The 23,192-nt window shown below is 35.1% G+C and overlaps 3 protein-coding genes across 3 annotated transcripts in view; 1 reads left to right on the top strand and 2 right to left on the bottom strand.

Annotated features, from left to right (window-relative positions):
* Window positions 1–9,966, bottom strand: part of LOC138126170 (dopamine receptor 1-like) — a 48,013-nt gene extending 38,047 nt beyond the window's left edge. Inside the window, exons 1-2 of the mRNA XM_069041858.1 lie at window positions 9,788–9,966; window positions 9,319–9,407 (exon numbers count right to left, since the gene is read on the bottom strand). Coding sequence (XP_068897959.1) covers window positions 9,319–9,384 — 66 coding nt within the window. The 5' untranslated portion in view covers window positions 9,385–9,407; window positions 9,788–9,966. The remainder of the gene's footprint in view (window positions 1–9,318; window positions 9,408–9,787) is intronic.
* Window positions 9,967–17,328: 7,362 nt separating this feature from the next.
* BI-1 (Bax Inhibitor-1) lies at window positions 17,329–18,654 on the bottom strand. The gene is made up of 3 exons (XM_069040972.1): window positions 18,340–18,654; window positions 17,630–18,260; window positions 17,329–17,523 (listed from the first exon to the last, which is right to left on the bottom strand). The coding sequence occupies exons 1-3, from the start codon at window positions 18,384–18,386 to the stop codon at window positions 17,491–17,493; spliced, it is 711 nt and encodes a 236-aa protein (XP_068897073.1). The 5' UTR covers window positions 18,387–18,654; the 3' UTR covers window positions 17,329–17,490.
* Window positions 18,655–19,341: 687 nt separating this feature from the next.
* LOC138125574 (pre-rRNA 2'-O-ribose RNA methyltransferase FTSJ3) lies at window positions 19,342–22,171 on the top strand. Its single transcript, XM_069040971.1, has 6 exons — window positions 19,342–19,498; window positions 19,548–20,305; window positions 20,356–20,604; window positions 20,661–21,614; window positions 21,666–21,853; window positions 21,907–22,171. Exons 1-6 carry the CDS (start codon window positions 19,342–19,344, stop codon window positions 22,112–22,114), a joined length of 2,514 nt encoding a protein of 837 aa, XP_068897072.1. The 3' UTR covers window positions 22,115–22,171.
* Window positions 22,172–23,192: the final 1,021 nt, after the last annotated feature.

Below are 23,192 nucleotides of genomic sequence, written 5' to 3'. Positions count from 1 at the left end.
AGAATTCATTAAAGAACAGCACAAATTGACACTAGATGCATTCATTTTGAGTAATACTCGTGACGACAAACAAGACATTGTTGATCACAACAAGAAACTTGGCACTAATCATATAGGGTTTACCCTGATATAACAACGCATGGTCTCACGGTACCCGCATGACAAGCACTGCAATTTCTGAACTGAATTGGACATTGTCGTCTTTTTTCTGTCTTACACGTAAAGCCATACGATGTAAGCACGACATATTAAAAAAAAAATTCCAACTAACAGCTTTTAAGCCATTAATGTTATTAAAAAGATTATCAACACAGCAATCTTACAATAAATTGTTGTGTCTTTAATTTGGATTTAGACCAATTGTGCCTGAATTCGCATTCGTAATAAATAGGTACAACATACTCCTAGATATATTCTTGGCTGCTTTATCCGACAAGAAACGAACGAATTCCCTAACAACTTTATTCCTTCTTAAAGCATTTCAATAATTGGTGTTAAATTTAATGATCGTTCTCCTTTCAACAGATACGAGAAAGAGACGTTTTCAGATTTCGCAATCTTATTAAGATGCTAATCCGCCTCTTTTCTCGTCGTTAAAAATAAAATTTCAATTGTTTTTCAGCACTTCTGAACAAAAGGAACGATTGCGTCCACCTCGCACCCAAATAAGCCAAAACTGTAAAAAAGTTGTTTAGCATATTATAATAAAATCCCGAATAAAAAATATTCTTGTATCGCATTTGAGGACGAGCATCACGTAGCTCGGGGGTTTGTAGGGGACGTTAATACCCACGACAGCCGGAATCTTTTTTACTCGGGAACTCTTTTTTCTTTATTATACAGTTTCAGTATTTAGATAAAAAATCTCTTTTATTTGGTAAATTGCATATAATAAAACATAATCAAGAGAAAATCTTGTGTCGCTCTTTAATGAAAACTGTCTTAACGAACGCAGCCGTAAATTTAAATATATACCTAAAGGACACATTAACGAGTGGAAGCTGCTTTACGACTTGATAATGCAGCGAATGGTTTGAAAAAAAAGTTTAATTCGAAATGGAAAAAGCGTAAAAGTGGAGAGATTTTTATGTATTACACAAACCTAAATCGCGTCTGACTGAGATTAACTCGATTTATGAAAATGTGAATCAAATGAATTTCATTTCCATAAATAAAAATATTTAAAAGCTGTAACTGGTGGAGGTCGATAGCTAAACTCTGAAACTGAAGAGGCAAGAGTATTGTTTTTTCGGTTTGTATTTACAAATCACACCGAGCTCAAACATATTTAATACTTGCATATGTTAGCAAACTTTATAACACAAACACGGAATCCAGGATAAATCAAATACAAACAAGAATCCAAATCTGAACCCTCGTCTATCAGTCAACCGATAATTCCATTTGTACGTCTTGCCGTCAAATCAAATACACATAAATAAAAGAACATTTTACCAGTTATTTCGTTAGGATTGATAAAGTTTAATGAGATGTCATTTTTTGCATTCGAGTTTTTAGTTGCATTTTAACACTGCCACCACTGAAATTTAATAAAGTTCTCTAAAAGTATGACTTGCTAAATTAAATAATCAAGTTTGACTTGATGGCTTCTAATTGCGGGAAATAAATTCCGCAAAGTGTAAATAAACACTCAACTAAATACAAAACCTCTCCAGCTTGTTGGTTCTGTTAAAGCTCGATGTAATCTCGTTGGTAAATGACAACAAATCGAATCGATGGAAGCTAAAATTTAGTTCAGTCCCGAATTTGCATTTAAATTAATAGCGTCTGCGATGAACTGCAGTTGTGACCCTCCTCATAACATAACATAACGTACACAGAAATGTAGGGGAATTGGCATTTGAGTCTGAATTCACTTCGTCTAATTGAAATTTTTGTCACATTTGGAAAGAAGACCGATTTTCTGATAAAAGTGTCAGTCACGTCATGATTTTCGTTTTGCTCTTTCCCGTTCTATAAACAGGAGGCAGTCGACGTGAAACAAAGCATTTCCGCCATCAACTGGAGGAAGTACTAAATCCGGGTCTCGAGAATGGAGGGCGTTTCTTCAGAGGACCAAATTGCAAAGTAAACATGTTAATTGGAGTTGTTACACAGACGGCGAGGATGAAACGGTGTTTAGGCCACTAATTCATTGAAAAAAACTCAATTACCGAAATTTGACGATCATTTTATTGAATATAAATATTTGAAAACGTTCCTATCTTCAATTTCAAAGAATTATCGAATTGTTGACTTGTCTGACGCAACATTACTGCATCCGTAAAGAAACCACAAATGACTTAGCTCAAAAAAATTACAAAGCAATAACATTAGTTCTGCTAAGTTAATAGAGTAAAAAACGAGCTTCCATTTGTTTTTGTCGTTGTAAAATCCAACAGGCTGTCGGGTCGCTCATTCTGAAAAAAACTCTCCTTGTTCCTTGCACACAGCAACCCCTGATAAATCTCTTCTTGATTGTAATAAATTATTTCTGTCGGTGTGCAGCACTGGGAGCAGGCCGCCAAGCGCCAACAATAATTTCTACCACCGGGAAAAAAAATAAATTGCAAGCGCCACGGAGCTCCTCCAAAAGATGAAATCTCATTCCGGTTGCAATTTAAATAAGTGTTGTGTTGAAACGACTTTGAATTTGACTTTGCTAGTTTCTCTACTGGAGACATTGCACTGAAACATTTCTAATTTCAAATCATTTCAACGGGAAAAATGTGTCATGTGCGTATGTGCCTCGTTACTTTTGTTACATTAGTTATTTCCTAGCACTTGTGAATTACATCGGCAACTTTAGTGGATCGTCAAGTTCCATATCCGCAGGAAATTTGAATAATCGATTCGCAACGACAAAAATTCCACGTCGACGAAAGCTAATAGTTTCGACATACAATTAACCACCTGATGGCTTTTAATCTTACATTGCGTAGGTTCTGAACCACTGAAACATATTATTCAAACAGCGATTTACTCAATTCTTTGATGCAATTTGACAAATGCGGTATACGAGTATGTGCCGCAACGCCAACGTATACAAGAACAAATCGAACATGAACATGTTACTCCAAGTTTGAATTTGAATTCCGTTATAATAATCTAAAACAGCCGCAAGTGCGCAAAGTTTAATTAGCGTTGATGAGATCAGAATTGAACGTCATCGTTTGTGAAACACTCAAACAGAATTGATGCGCCATCGACGTGGTTATTTTCATAAAAATTTATTACAAAATACTACCGGGATATCAAAAATTATCTTGGTCAAATGTGGTCATGGGTTTTAAAATAAATAATTGTCGAAGCATTTGTGTCAATCATTTTTTGATCGTCAAAATGTGTCAAACAGTTTTATTTTTTAATTTTTCCCACACTTTGCAGTAATGGCGAAGGATTTTTATGCATGCGTTACAAATTGTGTTGGTGTGTTTCGCGAAACTGGCTCTATGTATCATAAAAAAGGTGCTGGTAGGCCAATCGTTCGTAAGTACCGAAGAAATCGTCACACGAAATAAGTTGAGACGGACGTTTTCCATGATCACCGTTGACCAAGATATTTTTTGATATCTCGGTATATTGGGATGAACGAGATTCAAAGCAATTGAATTTTACTTTGAATCAAATAAATGTCATAACATAACATAGTATGAAAAAATAACTACCTAGGGTTTTTTAAATTTTACCAACCTAAAGCAACTGGTGGTGGTTTTTTAATTTTTGAATGGACTTTAAGTGCATTATAACAAAATCGAGGAAAACTTCCAAGATTCTGTTATGGCACTTAATAACCGTATTGTCCATAACGTTTTTCGCACAATCGCTTATACGAAATGAACTGACTTTTTTTTCTACTCTCTTCTCTAAAGTGTCACATTTTGCACTGGCAAATAGTGTATAAAACGTCACTTTAAATACGATTGTTCATTAGTCACAACTTGATGTCCAGTCGGGCGTTTTCGGCATATTAAACACGCTCGAAGTTTCTTTAAACACGGCTTGAATTTTTTGGACATCTTTAGCCCTAGATCAAGTTGGTATTTTGACGTTTATCAGTTTCGCATCCGGCGTAAAAGAAACGTCATTGCAGTGAAATAATTCGTTCTATTTTCGTTTATTAAAAACACTCGCTCCGCTATGCTTCGCTCGTGCCTAACATAAAACTCATGTCTAAAGTGTCGTTTATAGAACTTGTTGCATAATCTACTATTTTTTGACAAAAGTATTTTGAAGACATTAATATTATTTTTTCACGATCGGGAGTAGAAATCAACTTTTCGGATGTCAACATCGTGACAGAAGTAGAGCATTAAATATTTGCTCCCTAGGGAGTTTTCATTTTTTTGACAGTTGTGACAAAAATCTAATGGGAGTTTTCATTTTTTTTGACTGTTGTGACAAAAATCTAATTGTGTTGTCAAGGCAACTACTAATTCCATTAAATTGATCGAAAGATGACAACTCATTTGTCATCATTTTTTTATTCTTAAAATTTGAGATTTTTGTGCTGTTTCTACTCCCTACCGTGAAAAAAATAGTATATATACTTCTGGAGAGAATGCTCATTTTTCCCTCGGTGCTTTGTAGCCCTCGGGCTTCGCCCTCTGGCTACAAACTGCACCTTAGGAAAAATCATGCATTTCTCTCCCTCAATATACAGGGTGTCCCAGAACTCGCGGATCAAATTGAAACTGTATATTCCTTGATGGTAATGAAGGTAAAAAACGTTTAGAAAAATATTCAGGGTGCAACAGCTTTTTAGTTATGAATTAATCAAATTGACCAATAGAGCTCGATCTAATTTTCCCTTTATGAGAAAATTGAGTACCTTCCCTCAATTGCCAAGCAACGTATAATTCGATGAATAATAAAATTATTTTCAATATTTATCTGGTCAACTTGTCGAAACAGACGTCAAAAGTGACAGCTACTTTTGAAATAACCAAAAATGGGATAATTGCGCCAAAGGCAGGTGAATAATTGTATAGAATCTAAATCAGGGAACGCAAGAAGTCTCTTCTTCCGACAATGAATGAAATATGGTTTGTTATGAGCGAAAATTTCCAGAGCAATTGTAACCTTGAGGGGTATAGGAAATTGACGGGAGGGATATGATGAATTGAACCTTTGTTGATGGACGTAGCGTCAAGTGAGTAATACATATTACTACCTTAAAAATCTTAGTAAAAAGTGAAATATGCAGGGCCTGTGAAGTGAATCGGAATCACAAGAAATTTATCCTGACTCCTGTGCATACACTCTGCATCTGCAACGTATTAGCGCAGCTACACGAGCGGGACGAGTCATCGTCGAAATGAAAGAAAAGACTTTTAGGAACATTCTTGACATTGCTAAAAAAGCTGGAGTTACACCTAGGTGTTGAGCAACAAATCAAGCATAGTGGCAGTTCTGAAAGAAAGAAGACAAAACTGGATTGAACTAACCTATTTATTTTAGCATCATTATTAGTAAAAATTTAAGATCAAATTTTATAACTAAACGATGTAGAATGCAACAAATGAAATAAGAAAGATGCAAAATAAAAAGAATAATTTATAACATGTGTTCAAATTGACCACCTTTCATCTGAAGGAATAGGCGAGCTCGTTTCATTAAATTTTCCCTTGCCAGTCTAAGCACATTAGGAATAACAGTAGCCAGTGTTTCGTGAATTTGGTTATTTAATTCTTCTAAAATATTGATAGGTTCGCGGTAAATATAGTTTTGCAAATATACTTCTTCTACCGTCGTCATCAAAGGACTGAAGAACAGCATCTTCAGTCTCTGCCGTTCTAACTTCTCGCGGGGGACCACCAATTTCTTGTCAGGTAGGCACCAAGGACCCAGTGTCTCGAGCACGGTACACCAACCATAGAAATACGTTATAATTTGGATATGGCAAACGTCGTGGAAAACGTATTGCATATTTCCTTGCATCCTCACGTGCATTGCGCCGGCACTCTCCATAAATTATGAGCATTTCGGCATACTCTGCAGCTGTATATATGATTTCAATACGAAGTTTGACAATTTCGAATCAAATTATAACTTGACGTCAAAATCTTCACAGTTGCCCAAACATTTACTTGAAATTCCATACCATTCTTACTAGAATTATGTTGCTAGGCAATTCAAACCTTTGGTTAAATTTACGTGAAATTCAAATTAACAGCGTCCTTCTGATTGGTCAACTTGAATTATTCATTACAAAAAATCGATTATACCCTGTCCTTTTTTTTAAACGCTATTGCTTTCAGTTATCACCAAGGAAAACGCACTGTAAATTTGATCCGCGAGTTCTGGGACACCTGTATAATATACTATTTCGCAAAATCGTGTTGTGTTGCCATTTTCTCAAAAAAATTGTTATGTAAGGTACCAATTTTTTTCATTCGTCGTTTAGGTAGTAGAAGGGTTTATCAAAAAGAGAAGAAAAAAGTGGGGATTGTCATTTAAAAAAATTGGTGATGACGTCATTGCGCAAAAAGCAGTGACGTCATTTAAACAAGGTGCACGTCACGGGATGGCATTTTTGAAAATAAAATCGACCTGTCCGAGTGATTTTCTTAAAAACATCACATTACGTTATTATGAATTTTGTTCCAAACTTTATGTTCACACTGTATTTATTGTAATGTCTTATTATCGAAATGGAACGGAATCAATAACGGTGACTGGCCATTATTCAATGTTGGCCTGCAAGAATGAATAGTTTTTGAAATATTCCAATGTTCAAATCCAGGAAACGTGTTTGGTGACCCATTTTAGTGTAATCAACACATTTGTTCGGCCTGTAAGTGTAAATAAAGGAAAATCAACAGGAAGGCTTCCAGTATCTGAGGAAGTTGCCTCACTGCGCATATAGCAGGTGCAACGTTGGATTATCTGTAACAATTTTATGGTCATTGTGCATTAAGTTAAAGACTGCATTTTGCATGTCCATTGTTTAAAAGACCAAGTGTTGAAATGACATTTTAATGAGTTCGAAGAGCTTGCAGGAGAAAATTACACAATATTCATTAAGCAATATTGCAAAACATTTTTGATAATAAGCAAAAAAAAAAACATTTTCAGTCTTTTCTTTGAGAACAATAGATTTGATTTGTTTGCTATTATGTACTATTACTATTACTTTCGTCACTTTTCAATAAAATTTTAATCAATTTAACAGACGAAATTTGTTTTCAATTATTGGTGAAATTTTTTTCAATTTTAAATTACATTAAACCAATAAATATGGGTGGCAAATTTCCACAGCACACTACGATGTTAGAAGGAATGATTTACATACGTTAACGTCAAAAAATTATTTGTGAAAATTACAGTTTCTCCGTACCTATCTGTTATAGATATTAATCTGTTAACATTACATACATATCATATTTTTACCCATAAAAAATATTAATTGTTTAAAATCTTCAATTAGGTGTCACAATTAATTACATATTAAACATATCAATCGGAAAAGACATGTCGTTTCATCTCCACCACTGACCCAATCACACGATATTTTTGATATTGTAAAATAAAAGAAAACAAAATTGAATTTTTTCATTATGTACCTACTCGTATATTGTCTTACTTAATAATCTTTAAAAAAAGTTAAAACAAATGGAAATTAAAATAAATTCGTTTCAACATTGTATTCTTCAAACTATTTAAAAAATTTAACTTTCAGATTAGCTTAGAACGTAATTAAGTACAGTTACGGCCACGGAATTTCGTCAGTTATTTTACTGTCAATTTGAAAAAAACTTGTGTAGCCTAAGCTTTATTGTCATTATGACTGACATTCAAAATTTTTGTAACAGAAATTCGGTCACGCACAATAAAAATCAAAATGCCACCAATAACGTTTTTGATTGACAAATTGACATCCTTGTAAAAAATTCCAATGTGGGGTTAGAAATATATAAAACCTGTTTACAGCTAATGTCAGTTAAATCACAACGACTGACGAAATTCTGTATCCGTGACTGTACCTACTTTACAAGTATAGAGAGCCGTCACACGTTTTGCGACGCTTATCGCAGTTTGTTTTTGACTTTGAAAATTATTTTCACGAGAAAAGCGTTCTCGTCGTGATGACATTTTATCCGATATATCAGTTTTATTACCTGACGTTAATGGTTATGTGTGATCGAACATTTTCATATATATGGAAATTTGGACGCGATTTAGTGAATTGTGAAACTTTTAGTGAGCTTTCAACACAACTAAGAAATTAAGAAATTCTGACGCACAACACTACTAGTAAGGCTCCTTTAGAACACTTTAAACACTCTAAAAAAAAAGTGTTGTAAGGGGTCGTTACTAGTAGTCACAACCTTTCGGCAATGTACCTAACTTGAATAAATGATTCGAAAACGCGTTCGCGACCAATTTTCTTTAAATACGTCGCCGACGCAAAAATTAATAAATCTAATAAAGGCCATCGATTTCTGATGAGATTTTAGCTAAAAGCGACGTAGTTATTTTATTTTTAATTGGCTCGTCAAAGCCATCATTTCCATTACGACCGTTTTAACATCCCGCTTTATAAGAGTTCGAATGTTGGCGTATCCTCCATTTGGTCAAAATGAATACAGAAAGGCTAATTTTGATCAAACTTGAAACGACAATCGTTCCACCGATCAAAGAATGTATTTCGCTTGGTTATTTACACATTTAGTTTTTTCCTTTTAAATAATCAACGTTTATCACATTTCACACTCGAAGGGAGTCTCTTAAAAAGCTCCTCCTCGAGAAAAACAAGCAAGCGCTATTTATGTTGCGCCAGAGCACATTATTTGCACGGTAAAACAGAAAATTTAAGTCTAAAGTATCTATCATAAATTATGTGCATATATTTGAATGATAAAACTGTAGGAAAAAAATTGTGATAGAAAGAAACCTCTTTGTAAACGACGTTTCTTATAAAAACGTCTCAACGGGATTCGTTTTGAATTTGTGTACGTGTATGTATGTAACATAATCACATTTTTTCGTTGTGAGATGGTCGATATTTGCAACGGAATTCAATTTGGAGCATGAGATACTAAATGAATAACAAAAACCATCAATTAAATTGTAGTCAATTAATCCGGAAGCGATCGAGTTAATTGCTCAATTAAAACTTGGTCCGTTTCTTTTTTTTTTTGAACATGGAATAACCTTGTCGACTTGTTAAAAATTCCCCAGAAATATTTTAGCAAGGGGGTGAAGAAGTTGAGAGCGCTTCGTTTGCCAATCGAACGTGATTGTATTTTTAAAACTGGGGCTTAAAGCATCATATCTCACAAACTTTTTCTTTTAATTTTGAGCAAGCTTTCTCACCACGTAATCAGATGAATCCATTATTTGAGTGCGGGTCCTATTTTCTTCCTCTAAGAACGGATCCATTTCTGGCGTACATTTTTAATGACCTGAAAGAGAATTTTACATTTTAATGAAGAGAAAGATAACCGAAAATAATAAATATAAAAATTTTATGAAACAAATAATGTTTCAATTCGTGCACCGTTAACGAAGAAACATTTCAATTGATTTAATTTTTTTAATTTAATTTCATTTTCTGTAATTATGAAATGTTTATTATGAGAAGTAATGTATTGATGACGCTCATTTGAAGCTCAATTTTCCAATATCGACGAAAACCTTTCAGAAAAAACTGAATACGTTTCGTGAATTTGTCTAAACAAAGAGAAACAATAAAGCGGCGAAACATTTACATGCAAATTGTTTTTTTCCAGATAAATATATTTTGCAAAAAAGAAAAAAATCGATGTTTATATGGATTACCTACCGCAAACGACAAAATTCATGGATGCGTCTCGTGTATTGTTCCAAAAATGTTAAAATCGACTTTCGGTTCACTCGGTCACGATCGCAACACGACTAGCGCCTCCGTGTTGCTGGTTGCTTCACCTGCTGCCTTGGAGCGCATTCGTATTATAAACCAACCCCATAGCTTTCAGGAGCTTCTCCCTTATTCCTTTCTGAAACCATTTATATGTTGAGGAAGGATCTATGATGAACAAACGGCTTAGATTTATACCACGACAACAACTTATTGTCTTCGAATGCTGAACAGAGAAGAATCCCAATACGGAAACCAACACGTCAGATAAATTTAATTATCGCCAACAATTGATCGAGTTCTAGGAAGACTATGCAGGATACCTCCTCTCTGAATTTTTTGAATGATTTAGATCTACTCTGCAAATATGTTCATAGGCAACGTCTGCAAATAATAAAACCGCAAGTTTAACACCCATGATTAATAATATAATCGTAATTATTATCATCTGTTTGACCGCACAAAACGGTAGGTATATAACAAATCGGTTGCTTTCACTGTGTCTTACATTGATTCGGAGTTGCCAATTTTAAAATACATTACCTCACACACAAAGAAAAGTTGCACATCCACAATGTTTGTCTCAGACATAATACCTACTGTTATCGTAGATATAATTTACTCTTGATTGTAGTCATACTTTTCGGATTTATTATAGCTTATTAAGATGTCGTGAAATGAATAATTCCAGCGGAACTGATTGTAAAATGTTTTTTTTTTAATTTTTGATATGTATCAACAATTTTTAGATCGTTTAATCTTGAAAGTTGTGCTTTGTGCTGTATTCAGCCCATTTACAAATAGCTTACGTCTTATCCTTTTTATCAAAGGCAAAAGTTTTCAATTTCGGAATATTCCAAAATCGTTTAAAATACACTCAAAGTTCTTTTACAATAATTACTTTAATCAAACAGTACTTCTGTTGCAGCTCTCAATGCATAATTTCAATTAAATGCAAAGTAAATAGTTTCGATTTCGTACAGACCAATTTTAATTATGATTGAAACAATCTACCGATTTAAATGGCAATTTTAATCTAGATTTTTACGGCGCCACGCCTTGCCCGAAGCACGAGAAATTTCATTTCCATTTTTATTTTTGTCGTCATGTTTTATTCTGTTTCAAAATCGCACACCGATCGATACAGACATAATGAGATACATTTCTCAAGTGTTTATTGTCACGTTTAAATGAAATTTTCACTATTTTCGTGCACTTTTAGATGTTTCATTGTCTTCCGTGGCTCGCGCATAAATAATTAATTTACACTCATGGAATGATGGCATGTTTTTTGCCTACCTGGAATAACGAAGCGGATTGTAAATTATAATCAACTTTTACGAACTAAGTCGTTTCAGTGGAAAAACACGTAAAGGGCTCGACTTTATGTAAATGTAGTTTTGAAATGACACTCAAATTATAACCTTAATAAGAACTTTGTGATACAGCACAGTGCACAGCGATCGTCGAAGTCCAATGGGAAATATGTATTTATGCTTTTGCGCTCGACCAGTATGGAAACCAGTTCTTAATTTTTCAAAAATAACTAAAATTCAAAATTCCTGTTGTAAAAAAGACAGCAAGTTAATACCACCGCATACAGTCATTCCAGATGCTTTTTAACTAACTATCTATAATGTTCACAAGATTTCTAAAAAATCCTATCGTTGCATTGAAAGTGAATTAGCTATTTGTGCAATAAGTTAGGATAAGTGATTTTTTTCCCTACGAGATGCGGGATTTTTAATCGAGACGAAGTCGAGATTAAAAACGCGTCGAGTACGGAAAAAACACTTTTCCTACGAATTGCACACATGATTTTATCTACTGGAGTTTGGAAAATACATAAAATTTTGATATTTTTAATATACTATTAATTATTTCTAAATTAAAAAGCGAAATCAAAATTGTTCTGCTTTCGTTACCATAGAGAAACAATTTATTAATGAAAAATTGTGAAGGCGTTTAAGCTTTTGTCTCAATTAAATACCAGTTTTTACGTTACATATCCCAGGAAACGACCAAAATTGAACTTTCAGTGTTGAAATATTATTTATTTTTCACTTTAGTATAATTGCATGATAACTCCTAGGATACGAAATACGTAAACATGTCCATAACAACCGGGGAATAATACAGGGCGTAATAAGAATAAGCGGGCGTAATGAATTCATAACGCCCTCATCAATTCAAAATTGCAAAGATGTCAATTTTTTTTTTAAGAACACGTATAGTGAAAAATAAAATCTTGTATGCACCACCGAACGATATCCATCTCTCGGGCTAAAGCCCTCGAGCTGGATTCATCGTTCTCCGGGCGTAATCATCGTTGTAACGCCCTTGGTGCATAAATAGCTAATTCCGCCCTTAGTAGGAAATTTTTCACTTTTCCTAACTCAAATTAGTATTACAATGTGGGAGTTTTCCAAACTCTAGTAGAAAAAATATATTTAAACGGACGCTTTTCGATACTTAAAAAAAAATAATAACAATGTGAACACACAATGAAGGTGGATCAACACTTGTCAAATTCATACAATACAACTACCTAGGTACTGTCGCGAGCAAAAAAACTGGTCGTCAAAATCATGTTTTGACGCAATCGAAAATGCTCTATTGTAAAACGGTCTTAAATATCATAACTTATCATCATGTTGTATGACATTAATTGACAATGATTAATTAATTTTTTGACACTGTTGACATGACATTGACGACCAGAATTTTTTGCTCGCGACAGTACAAGTTAACAAATCTAGACCTGAAATTCATTGAAACAAAAAAAACACTCTTGATTTCTTTATTGTTGTACGAGTGGCCTCTGCAGTTTTAACATTATATATGTATAGTACAACGGAAGGTAATTTTCAAAATGAGCAAATGTTCCAAGTGTCTGTTGTATCCGTGGTATCGTTGAATGAGAATTTCCTCATTTAACATATCTCCATATCACGGGCGCACTCGAATTCCCGTCTGACTTATTTGTTGTCATAAAGTAATGCAAGAATTCCGGTCAGGTAATTATCAACTGATATAATCCATAACTCGAGTTCCCGTCAAGGGTAAAAGAGCGCTTCAATCCCTTACTTACCTACCCTTCTAGTTGTTGCCAGGTACCATTGTTGTTTACCATTACGTGGACCAAAAAAAAATGTTTAAAATTTTAAAAAGTTACAAATACCGTGTGATCAACAATTATATACTTAGATAAGGGGCGGCTGTGACTTAGACAGTATCAGATTTTTCGTATCTTTGCTAAGTCAGCTAATAAACGTCAAACAACTGTCACTATTAACCAAATTTTAAAGAAAAAATGGTTTTTACTTCAGAACATAGAAGATTCATCATTGAATCTTACTTTTGTAACAGTGCTTTCAATAACAGATATTTTTTTCTGACGGGAATTCGAGTCTAGAATTTTGGATGCATTTTTACCTAGACGGGAATTCGTGTGCAGGATTAAAGGGCCTATATCCGAGCCCAGGTATAAAATATTATGCTGACGGGAACTCGTGTGCACCGCATATCACGAGTATTTCGCCCTTTGGACTGTCGCATTGATCACCTTTGCACCTAATACGTTAATTAGTTTGTCTTATTGGTCTTTACGATTTTTATGGTACTATTGCGATCAAAAAATTTTGGACACTAATGTCATCGTGCTGTCATACATACTAAAACGACCTTTATGTATTAATAACCTCAATTTTGATTGTGTCAATTTTGTAAATGTGAATGTCAGATTTACCGAGAAAATATTCAAAAAGTTGTAAAAATCAGATAAATGGAATAGAACCAGGTTTTAATTAATAAAAAATATAAAACAAATACCCAAATGTACTCGCATATTAAAAAAATTATATTTTAAACCGGTGTCAAATTGACAACAATTTCGTCTTTCATGTGACATTTTCAATAAAGCATGATTTAGAGTATTTTTTTTAATGTGACAGAAGTTTGATGTCCAAAATTTTATAATCGTAATATGTAGTACCTGCTATCAAGCTGGTTGGACACGAGGGTACGTTCTGCTTACGTTCTTGTTGATTAGAAGAAGTAGTTTCTTCTAGTTATTGCAAACAAACAGCAATCATCATCGTGGAGAAAAGTTGAAATAGTAAGTTGGCTAAAAAAATGAATGTGCTCATGAGCAGTGTCCGGACGAAATAGTACCGAACAAGTCGACCAGTACAACTTTGCGTAATCCCTCGCTCGCACATAAACACGATTCAGCTGGTTCCCTGTTATTGAAAACGAACCAGCTGAATCGTGTTTATATGTGAGTGGGGTATTACGCAAAGTTGTACTGGTCGACTTGTTCGGTACTATTTCATCCGGACACTGCTCATGAGTCACGACCCCACTTGTTTAAAAGCAGATCTTTTTGAATTAAGCAAAAATTACAAAACAGCAAAGGAGTACATACTCCTTTGCTATTTTGTAATTTTTATTAATAATAACATTATTATGCCAGATTACAGCAGAAACTTAGGAAGAATCATGCTGTCATGTAGAGAATGCAATCAAAAAGTTGTGGGAGCGCGAAATATTTTTTGACGAAGTTGCACCTCTAGTAATTCACTTAGAGGCAGATGATTCTTCATCAGATGACTTCAGTGATCTATCGAGTGACGAATATGTAATATAAAAATCATTCTTTTACTCGTATATTGATATTTAATTTATACAACATAGGTAAGAAGGTATCTTTTTTCGTCACTATTGTTATTAGGGTTATTCTTTTCCGGGTTGTTGTTGTTACTCATAAATAAAAACACATTTTTGACCTTTTCTCGTTTTATTCTAGAAACTTTTTTTAACCACTGATTTATTTACTACAAGCGTCAAATCAGAATGGCAACATGTTATCGGCATCGGTACTCGCGCGCTCCCTTTTGTTAAACCTTTATTGCTGTACCACTCTGAAGAATAGAAACTCTTACACAGTGGGGGCCTGTGAGAGGGGGCTCTGGGGCGGCGCCCTCCCAGCAATTTTTAAAGGAAATAAGGGACATATTTTTTTATATATTAAAGATTTTTTGATTTATTTATTGTTGTAGTAATCTAACTGTGTCCGCGCCGGCGGTAAGTTTCATATTATTCATTCTCCTCTTTTGGGCGTCCAGCTCGGAGCTCTCGATCGCAATGGAATGCAGCGTCGAGTTGCGTTGCCATGACAACGTCACGTTTCACCAGACGATCTGTGGCAGGAAAAGTCGGCGCCCAGCGTTCACAGGCTTCGTTGCAAACGAGATTTTGACGCTTGTTGGCAGTATTTACACTTTTTTAACGTTGACAAAGTAGTGACTTGAAAAAACTGAAGTTTGGTGTAGGTACTTATTGATTAGAGACGAAAATTTATTTAAAAAATAGCGGTCGACCAGTGCCGAATTTAAATCTTGTTTAAGAACAGAAGCAATACAAAAACAAAGCTGCAATTACCCACCGATTTAATAAGAGTGTTTATAAAAAAAACGCCGTGGATATGTGGTTGTGAAGACACAAATGCCTTTTTCTGTTTGTGTGCCTACTGTTTGGTGTAAACGATAAGTGGACTAAAGAAGGTGTGTATGATTTAAAACATCTTGTTACAAAAATAAACAAGCATGACAATTCTAAAAAACATAGAAACAATTTTGTGAGTTTTCAGTTATTAGGAAAATTAGAAAGCACAACGAGAAGGTTACGAAAAATAGAGATATTCGTGCAAAAATTATAGGTATTTTACGTTTATGTGGTTATGTTCAGTTCTAAAGTGGACAAGTCAATTCATTTGAGATAAGTAATCAAACTTACATATGGATTAGGCGTATGTTTAGTAAAATAAAAAACTTACGGTACTATTCGTGATTTTGTGTGATGTTCAAACAGCATAAAACATTTTCATATCTCATATACAGGTGTCCAAAAAGTCTGGAAACACCCAAATGAAAAAGCATAATTTTTGAAAAAAATCCAAAGACTAATAATGTCTGTTCGGTCTTTTCGATGACCTTGACAAAGTTATAATGTTATTAAAAAAAATAGGTTTTTTTAGAAAATGTCTTATGTAAATTGAAAAATTTTTTGATCGTCGGGTAGACAATTAAAAGATTTATTTAAAACGGTAGTAAAAATGCGACGTAGCCATTTAAAAATACCTCTTTCAAGGTCATCAAAAACAGCAAACAGATACCATCAATAGATTAGATAACTTTTTGAAAACGCTAGTTCACCTGTTTTTGCGTTTTTTTCGAAAATCATTCGTTTCTAATTTTATTGGTGTGTTTCCAAACTTTTTGGACACACTGTACATGTGACAGAGCCCTCCCTCGTCAGCGAGTCACGACCCGCCACTGCCTTACCCACTAAGATTTATGGCCGAAACTTTTTACTACAAATCGGCAAATTTATTTGGGATACTTACCTTATACTTCATTTACTTTTGAAGTGTCAAAAAGTGACGACCAACGTATTTTGGCCGCGATACTACAACTTAGTTTCCGAGTTTTCTCAATTAATATATTCGCACTGAAAAAACCACTCGTATAAGCGTCAAATTAAATCAAACAATCTCAAATGTCATTTAAATTAAGACGAATCGATTCCTATTACCCCAGTAATTAAGTACTACCCTCGGAGGTGCCATATTCGAGGAAACTACATAACGGATAAGTTTGAAACCGTCATTAGGTGGATAATAAATTTGAGTAAAATCATAAATGATTTCCTCTCGATGGGTAGAGTTTGTTTTCTCAAAGTATCTTTCCATCCATGTACAACCTAATTGTTGTACATCATAATGGCGTTTTAGTATGGTATATCCCAAGCTCATTTTTAAAATGAATTTTCGCGTTCCTTTTCCTTTTATACTTGACATAATGTATTTACGAAACATTACTACGTTTTTGTGCAAACATTAGAAAATGAATATGTAGATGTTTTATAACTACTACCGTGTTCCTGTTTTTTTTTCCATCCAACGACTTCACTACTATATTGTAGCTTAGTAGAATAGTACGTTCCACCTCTACGATTAAGTACATATAAAACGACACGGAAAATCGATTTCCCGTTCAAACATAAAATTAGATTTAATGCAAACAGAAGTCAAGTGCTGCCATCTCTTCAACGAATTGGATATAAAAAACTCATACGCAGGCTATATGCTGCGTGATATCACAGAATACTACCCTAAAGGGGTAGTATTCTCTGGTGATATCCAACAGCAGCTCCACCCGCAAGATGTCGAAACAGTATTAAAAAAATTGTATTTTAAGATATCTGTTAAATGTTAAAATTAAAGTACACAAAATTAAAACCTAGCAGTCTGACAAATTCAACGTTTGGTTGTAAAAAATCGCATTTTTTGTCAAGGAAAAAAATGTTTACGTCAGTCACTGTACCCTCCAACCTTGAACCGATTATCCATCGCACTTAAATATTTATCATATCGACATGTAAATGTCGCGTTATCGTTCGTTCGTACTTTGGGGAATGACTTCCAGTTTTAAAAAAAATATTTATTTAACCAACTTAAATTTACATTACTATATAATAATCAAAGAAAATAACATGTATCATAGGATAATTGGAAAAATATAATACACAACACCATAATCACTTACTAATTTAACTGATTTTTTTTTTCAATCACTCAATTTTCTCTTTCAATTTCTTCGCTTCTTCTGCGACTCCTGTTCCTGTAACAGAGACAACATAATCAAAGACGCTATTTTAACTAGTCCATTTAAATGTAGGATATGACGGGATAAAGGGATAAAAAGGAACAAACCTGTCTCTAATTACCTTCTGTGTCAAGATGATCAATATACGGCGGAAAATCCCGATGAAATCGACAAACAGGTCCAAGGAATGGGTTACAAAATCCTTGCTACCCATTCTTCGCTTCTCAATTATCAATTGCGTGTCATACAAGACAAAACCACACATCGCAAACAATCCCAAGTACAGCTGAATTTGGAACAACATTGTCGATCCGAAGAACAAATTTGCGAGCGACAAAACCATCAAAGTTGTCAACAACGACATCAAGGTGCCTCCAAGATACAGCCATTTACCTCTTTCTGCTAGTAATGAGCAGATGGAGAACGAAATGAAAACGACTGCGGTACCGATCAAAGCTGTGACAATGATGCTGGGATCGACAGCAATAACGTGCTCCAAGAGAGGTCCCATCCCGACACCCGTCAATGTGGTGAAGCCGAGAAGGTAACCGATTCGCATTTTGAGTCCTTTACCGTTGTCATCGGGTGTGGCCATTAACAAACCGAAAAAAATTAAGGCTCCAATTCCTGATAAGAAACCGGCCTGAATTATGTTTGTGAATAGGTGAATCGAAGCTCCAACAGCAGCTGCCATTGTGGACATGGCCAGGCAGGCGTACACATTCTTTAAATGCTGCCTCACAGGGGGTTCCCTTTATTGCGACATAGACGAAAGCAATACATCGATTAGAAAGGAAGTGTTTTCAGAAAAACTGAGCTAATAATACTTACAGTGAATTACTGAAAGAATTTAGAAACGTTTGTATTGACGGCGCCATAATGTTTGCACTTCAACTGTTTCAAATTTAGACAGAAACAAACGCGATTATTTCAACACTAGGAATATCTAACACCGCGAGTTCTTTTGGGTCACTATTCGTTGATTCCTTCGATACTAATGAAACACCTATACCTATTACTGTACACAAACCCAAAATCCAAATAGAACAATACACGTCACCCAAAAATAATCTAGAATAAACTCGAACCACTTATCCGACCTTTCGATTGGTTCACGTAGACGGAGCTGCGTTGCTGCGTCATGCGACTACAACTACAGTACTCAAAGTTTCGGTTTCTTTCTGTTGTGTTGAAAACACCATTATTTTTATCGTACCTCTAGAACAATTTAAAATGTGACGCCTGACAAATTTTTTATTCGGTCTTTCAGTTTTAGGATCTAAACTTTTGATTAATCAGATGGTGTTTTGGTGTGACATACTTTTTTACACACGCCATCTATGAACACGTATAATTTTATATTCAAAAGAGATACTCGTAGACTCGTACATGTCTCACGTTTAAACGTAGATATGTGTATTTTTAGTACAGTTATCTTTGCCTCTACTAATTAAATACTGTAAACATTACTAAACTAGATTAATCTGAAGTATTTAGGGAAAATTAATACACAACGTTACCGGGTTGATATTACAGATTCCTTTAACGAAAACTGATTGTTACCGACAACGGAACTCGCCTTTCGCGAGAATGCATTTAACACATAGCCAAAGCACCGGCACAGCGCGCGCCGGCGCGGGATCAGAAATTGCGGCGGCCCCAGATTTCAGGTTCAAACGTGCAAAATAATAGTTCTTTTCGATATAAGGACGCTGTCACATCATTTTTCAGGTCAGGTCAGGTCAGGTCAGGTGTAGTCGACGTTTTAATTTTTAATATTTAAAATCCGCGCTTAAACAGTTAGGGGCGGAGCGTGCTTTGGATATGCGCTAAATGCATTCTCGCAGTTGTCTTATTCTTTTTAACCTCAGTTTTGCTCAGTTCGGTGTTTGCTCTGATAAAAGCCACGTGGTAGTGGTCACAATGGGGAAAAAGACGAAAATTGGAAAACAGCGAAAAGATAAATATTATCAATTAGCTAAAGAAACAGGTAACGCAAATTACTAAATTTTCCAATCGGAGATGTATCGTAATTTTAGGTTATAGATCTCGAGCTGCCTTTAAATTAATCCAATTGAACCGCAGGTTTGAATTTCTCCAAAAATCGCGAGTATGTATAGATTTGTGTGCAGCCCCCGGTGGCTGGATGCAAGTGGCCAAACAAAACATGCCCGTTTCTAGCATTATCATTGGTGTTGACTTATATCCTATTAAACCTATTCCTGGTTGTATTTCTTTAACTGAAGACATCACTACAGAGAAGTGTCGCGTCGCCTTGACCAAAGAGTTGCAGACGTGGAAAGCTGACGTTGTTTTACATGACGGTGCGCCTAATGTAGGAAAAAATTGGCTCCATGACGCGTATCAACAGGCCTGTTTAACTTTAAGCTCTCTGAAATTAGCGAGTCAATTTTTGAAAAAGGGAGGTTGGTTTATAACAAAAGTGTTCCGTTCGAAAGACTATCATCCCCTAATTTGGGTTTTGAAACAGTTTTTTAAAAAGGTTCACGCTACTAAACCGCAAGCCTCTAGAAATGAATCAGCAGAGATATTTGTTGTTTGTCAGTATTATATATCACCTGACAAAATTGATCCGAAATTTACGGACCCAAAGTACGTTTTCGAGGAATTAGAAATTGAACCAACAAATAAACTCAATATTTATCATCCGGAAAAAAAGAAAAAAGCAGCTGCTAGTGGGTATCCTGAAAATGACTACACACTCCATCACAAGGTGAAAGCTTCAGATTTTATAAGCCATCCTACTGGGGTAGAACTCTTAGAAGCGGCATCTGAGGTTTGTCAACAAACATCAGTGAGGGAGATTATTTAATTTTTTTTTTACAGATCGTTTTGGATACTCAAGAAATTGCCAATCACGAAAAAACTACAAATGAAATTAAAGAGTGCTGTAAAGACATTAAAGTTCTGGGTAGGAAAGAACTGAAGTGTCTTTTAACTTGGAAAAAAGCACTATGTGAGGAATTAAGTGACAAGAAGGAAGAAAAAGTTGAAGAACCCATCAAGACAGTGGAACAAGAAAGTGATGGAGAAGATGATTTGAAACAAGTACATCAACAAATTTTGGAGTTGGAGGTCAGTTAAATGCGCGTTCGTTATAATTGACGAGAATTAATTTTATGATTGTTCAGACTGAAGAACAGCGTGAGTTAAAACGAAAAAAGAAGAAAGTTCAGAAAGAACGGAAAAAATTGAACGAGAAACTAAATCTGAAAATGGTTTTAAAAGGTGATTCAGGACCCACGATGGAAAGTGACGGCATGTTTGATTTGAAGCAAATTACCAATGTGAAACAAATGAAAAAGGTCGTCGATCAAACTCCCGACATAACAGCTCAATCAGATGAAGATGAAGATGTTAGGCAAAAGAAATATGTACGGTATGATAAAGATGAACAACACTTGAGTAGTACAAGCTTGTATTATAAAGATAGCGATTCAGAAATTGAACTAGAAAGCGATGCAGAGGATGCAAACTCTCAGATTCAAGAAGGTTTAGGATTGAGTGATAACGACTGCAGCGACGTGGACGAAACGAAAAATAAAACCAAACAAGTTAAGCTAAAAAAACATCCGTTGATAACGGATCTAGATCACAGAAGTAAAGAAGAAAAGAAAACACACAAAGCCGAGTTGTGGTTTGAAAGAGAGGCGTTCAAGGACCTCATCGATGAAGCAGATGAAGATGCAGATTTGGATCGGGTGGTGAAAGAATTTAAGAAGAGGGGGGCGCAAATAATCGGGGAAGAAACAGATACCAAAAATGACGAAGATGATAGCAATTCCACTTCAGATTCAAGTGACTCTGATTATGACGTGGAAAAAGAAGTTGCTGTTCCCGTAAATAACGTAAAAAAGGATGGCTTTGAAATCGTTTCGGGAGTAGAAAAACAAGGGAAAAAAAGAAAACAAAAAATGACCGTAGAGGAACTGGCATTAGGTACACTGGTGGCAAACAGCAAAAAAACAAAACGTGACATTATAGACGCCGCTTGGCATCGTTACGCATTCAATGATGATAATTTACCGGACTGGTTCGTTCAGGATGAAGAAAAACACATGAAAAAAGAAGCGACAGTTCCAAAAGTTGTTTTTCTTCATTTCATTTATTCATATTTAAAATATTCACACTTGTAGGAATTGGTCGAGGACTACAAGAAACAACTCCAGGAACTAAACGTAAGACCAATCAAGAAAGTCGTCGAGGCCAAAGCAAGAAAAAAGAGGAGAGCGTTGAAAAAGTTGGAGAAAGCTAAGAAAAAAGTTGAGAATTTGATGGACAATGTAGACGTAACGGACAAAGAAAAGGCGAAACAAATAAAACAGTAGGTCGAGCAGTGAAAAAAGTGAAAAACGACAATCATTTTATTATTTTCAGATTGTATAAGAAGGCTCGACAGGAACCCAAAAAGGAAATTACATATGTAGTGGCTAAAAAATATATGGCTGCTAAAAAAATGAAAAGACCATCTGGTGTCAAAGGACATTATAAAGTAGTCGATGCAAGAATGAAAAAGGATTTGAAGGCTCAAAAAGCGAAACTGAAAACGAAAGGTTCAAAAAAACGCACTGGGAAAAGAAAATGACGTGATGTAAATCTTTTTCTTGTTGCATAGTATTCTTGAATAGAATCTTATTTTATTTCTGCTGTATTTTTTACCAACTCTTACTTTTTCTTAAATAATTTATACGGTGATTAAACTAATTGTCAAGGTTGTTTACGGTGCATTTTAATGCCTAGTTTTAAATAAACTACAATTACGTAAAGGTAAAGTAGAGAGATGTATAATGTCACAAAACCAACTATGGAAACTTATAAAATATACTTTACACATATTTTGTGATTTTAAAGAAATAATGTAGTTCGCTTATAATCAAACAAAATTCGAAGGACGTACTTGTACGTACGTTGTACATTTATTTGCATTTCAATAACCAAATTGCGAAAAGTTGCAAATTACAGTGAAATGCATTGTTTAATAACGGATCTGTTATATTCTGGAGACTCGTATTTCATTGGCGATGACAATGCAATAAAATGTCATTTTGAATAAATATGGTGTGATATAACACGTTATAAATTGGTCGTTGTTTTTGTTATCCATTGACCATCACCTTGAAGACACTTCCCGCTGTAAAAAAGTAATTTTCCAACAGGCTATTGTCATACCAGAAACCCATTTATGTCATACACGCAAATTGAATTAAACGAATATTATTAACTAATTATCTCTATCACTTTGACCATGAAAATGATTGTGAGCGCACACACATGTAGAGTGGCCGCGTACAACGTCCTTGAACCTTCAGCTATCATCGTATCTAACGTCGGATGATAAACGCGAACAAAAGAATATTCCTGACGGTTTATGCTAAATATCGTCGAACCATTATTTTCGTGGTTGTTGTGCCGATTGGTGGTGGCGAAGGCGGCGTCACACCCTGCACACGCACATCCTTGAACCTCGATATAGCATCACGACAACAAGTTCATAAAAAAGCGCTAAAAACAGAACTTTGCTTGTTGACGCTGCTGTCGGAGGTGGAAAAGGGGGGACGGACGGACACCCACCAACGGCCCCGGCGCGACCGTCCGACTGACCTTGCTAAACTTGACCTTGCTTTATTTCAGTAGCGCACCTCAGGGACTATGTATACACGTTT

The sequence above is a fragment of the Tenebrio molitor genome, chromosome 3, assembly GCF_963966145.1.
Source record: "Tenebrio molitor chromosome 3, icTenMoli1.1, whole genome shotgun sequence".
NCBI classification, from domain to species: domain Eukaryota; kingdom Metazoa; phylum Arthropoda; class Insecta; order Coleoptera; family Tenebrionidae; genus Tenebrio; species Tenebrio molitor.
This window is presented reverse-complemented; position numbering and strand designations above follow the sequence as displayed.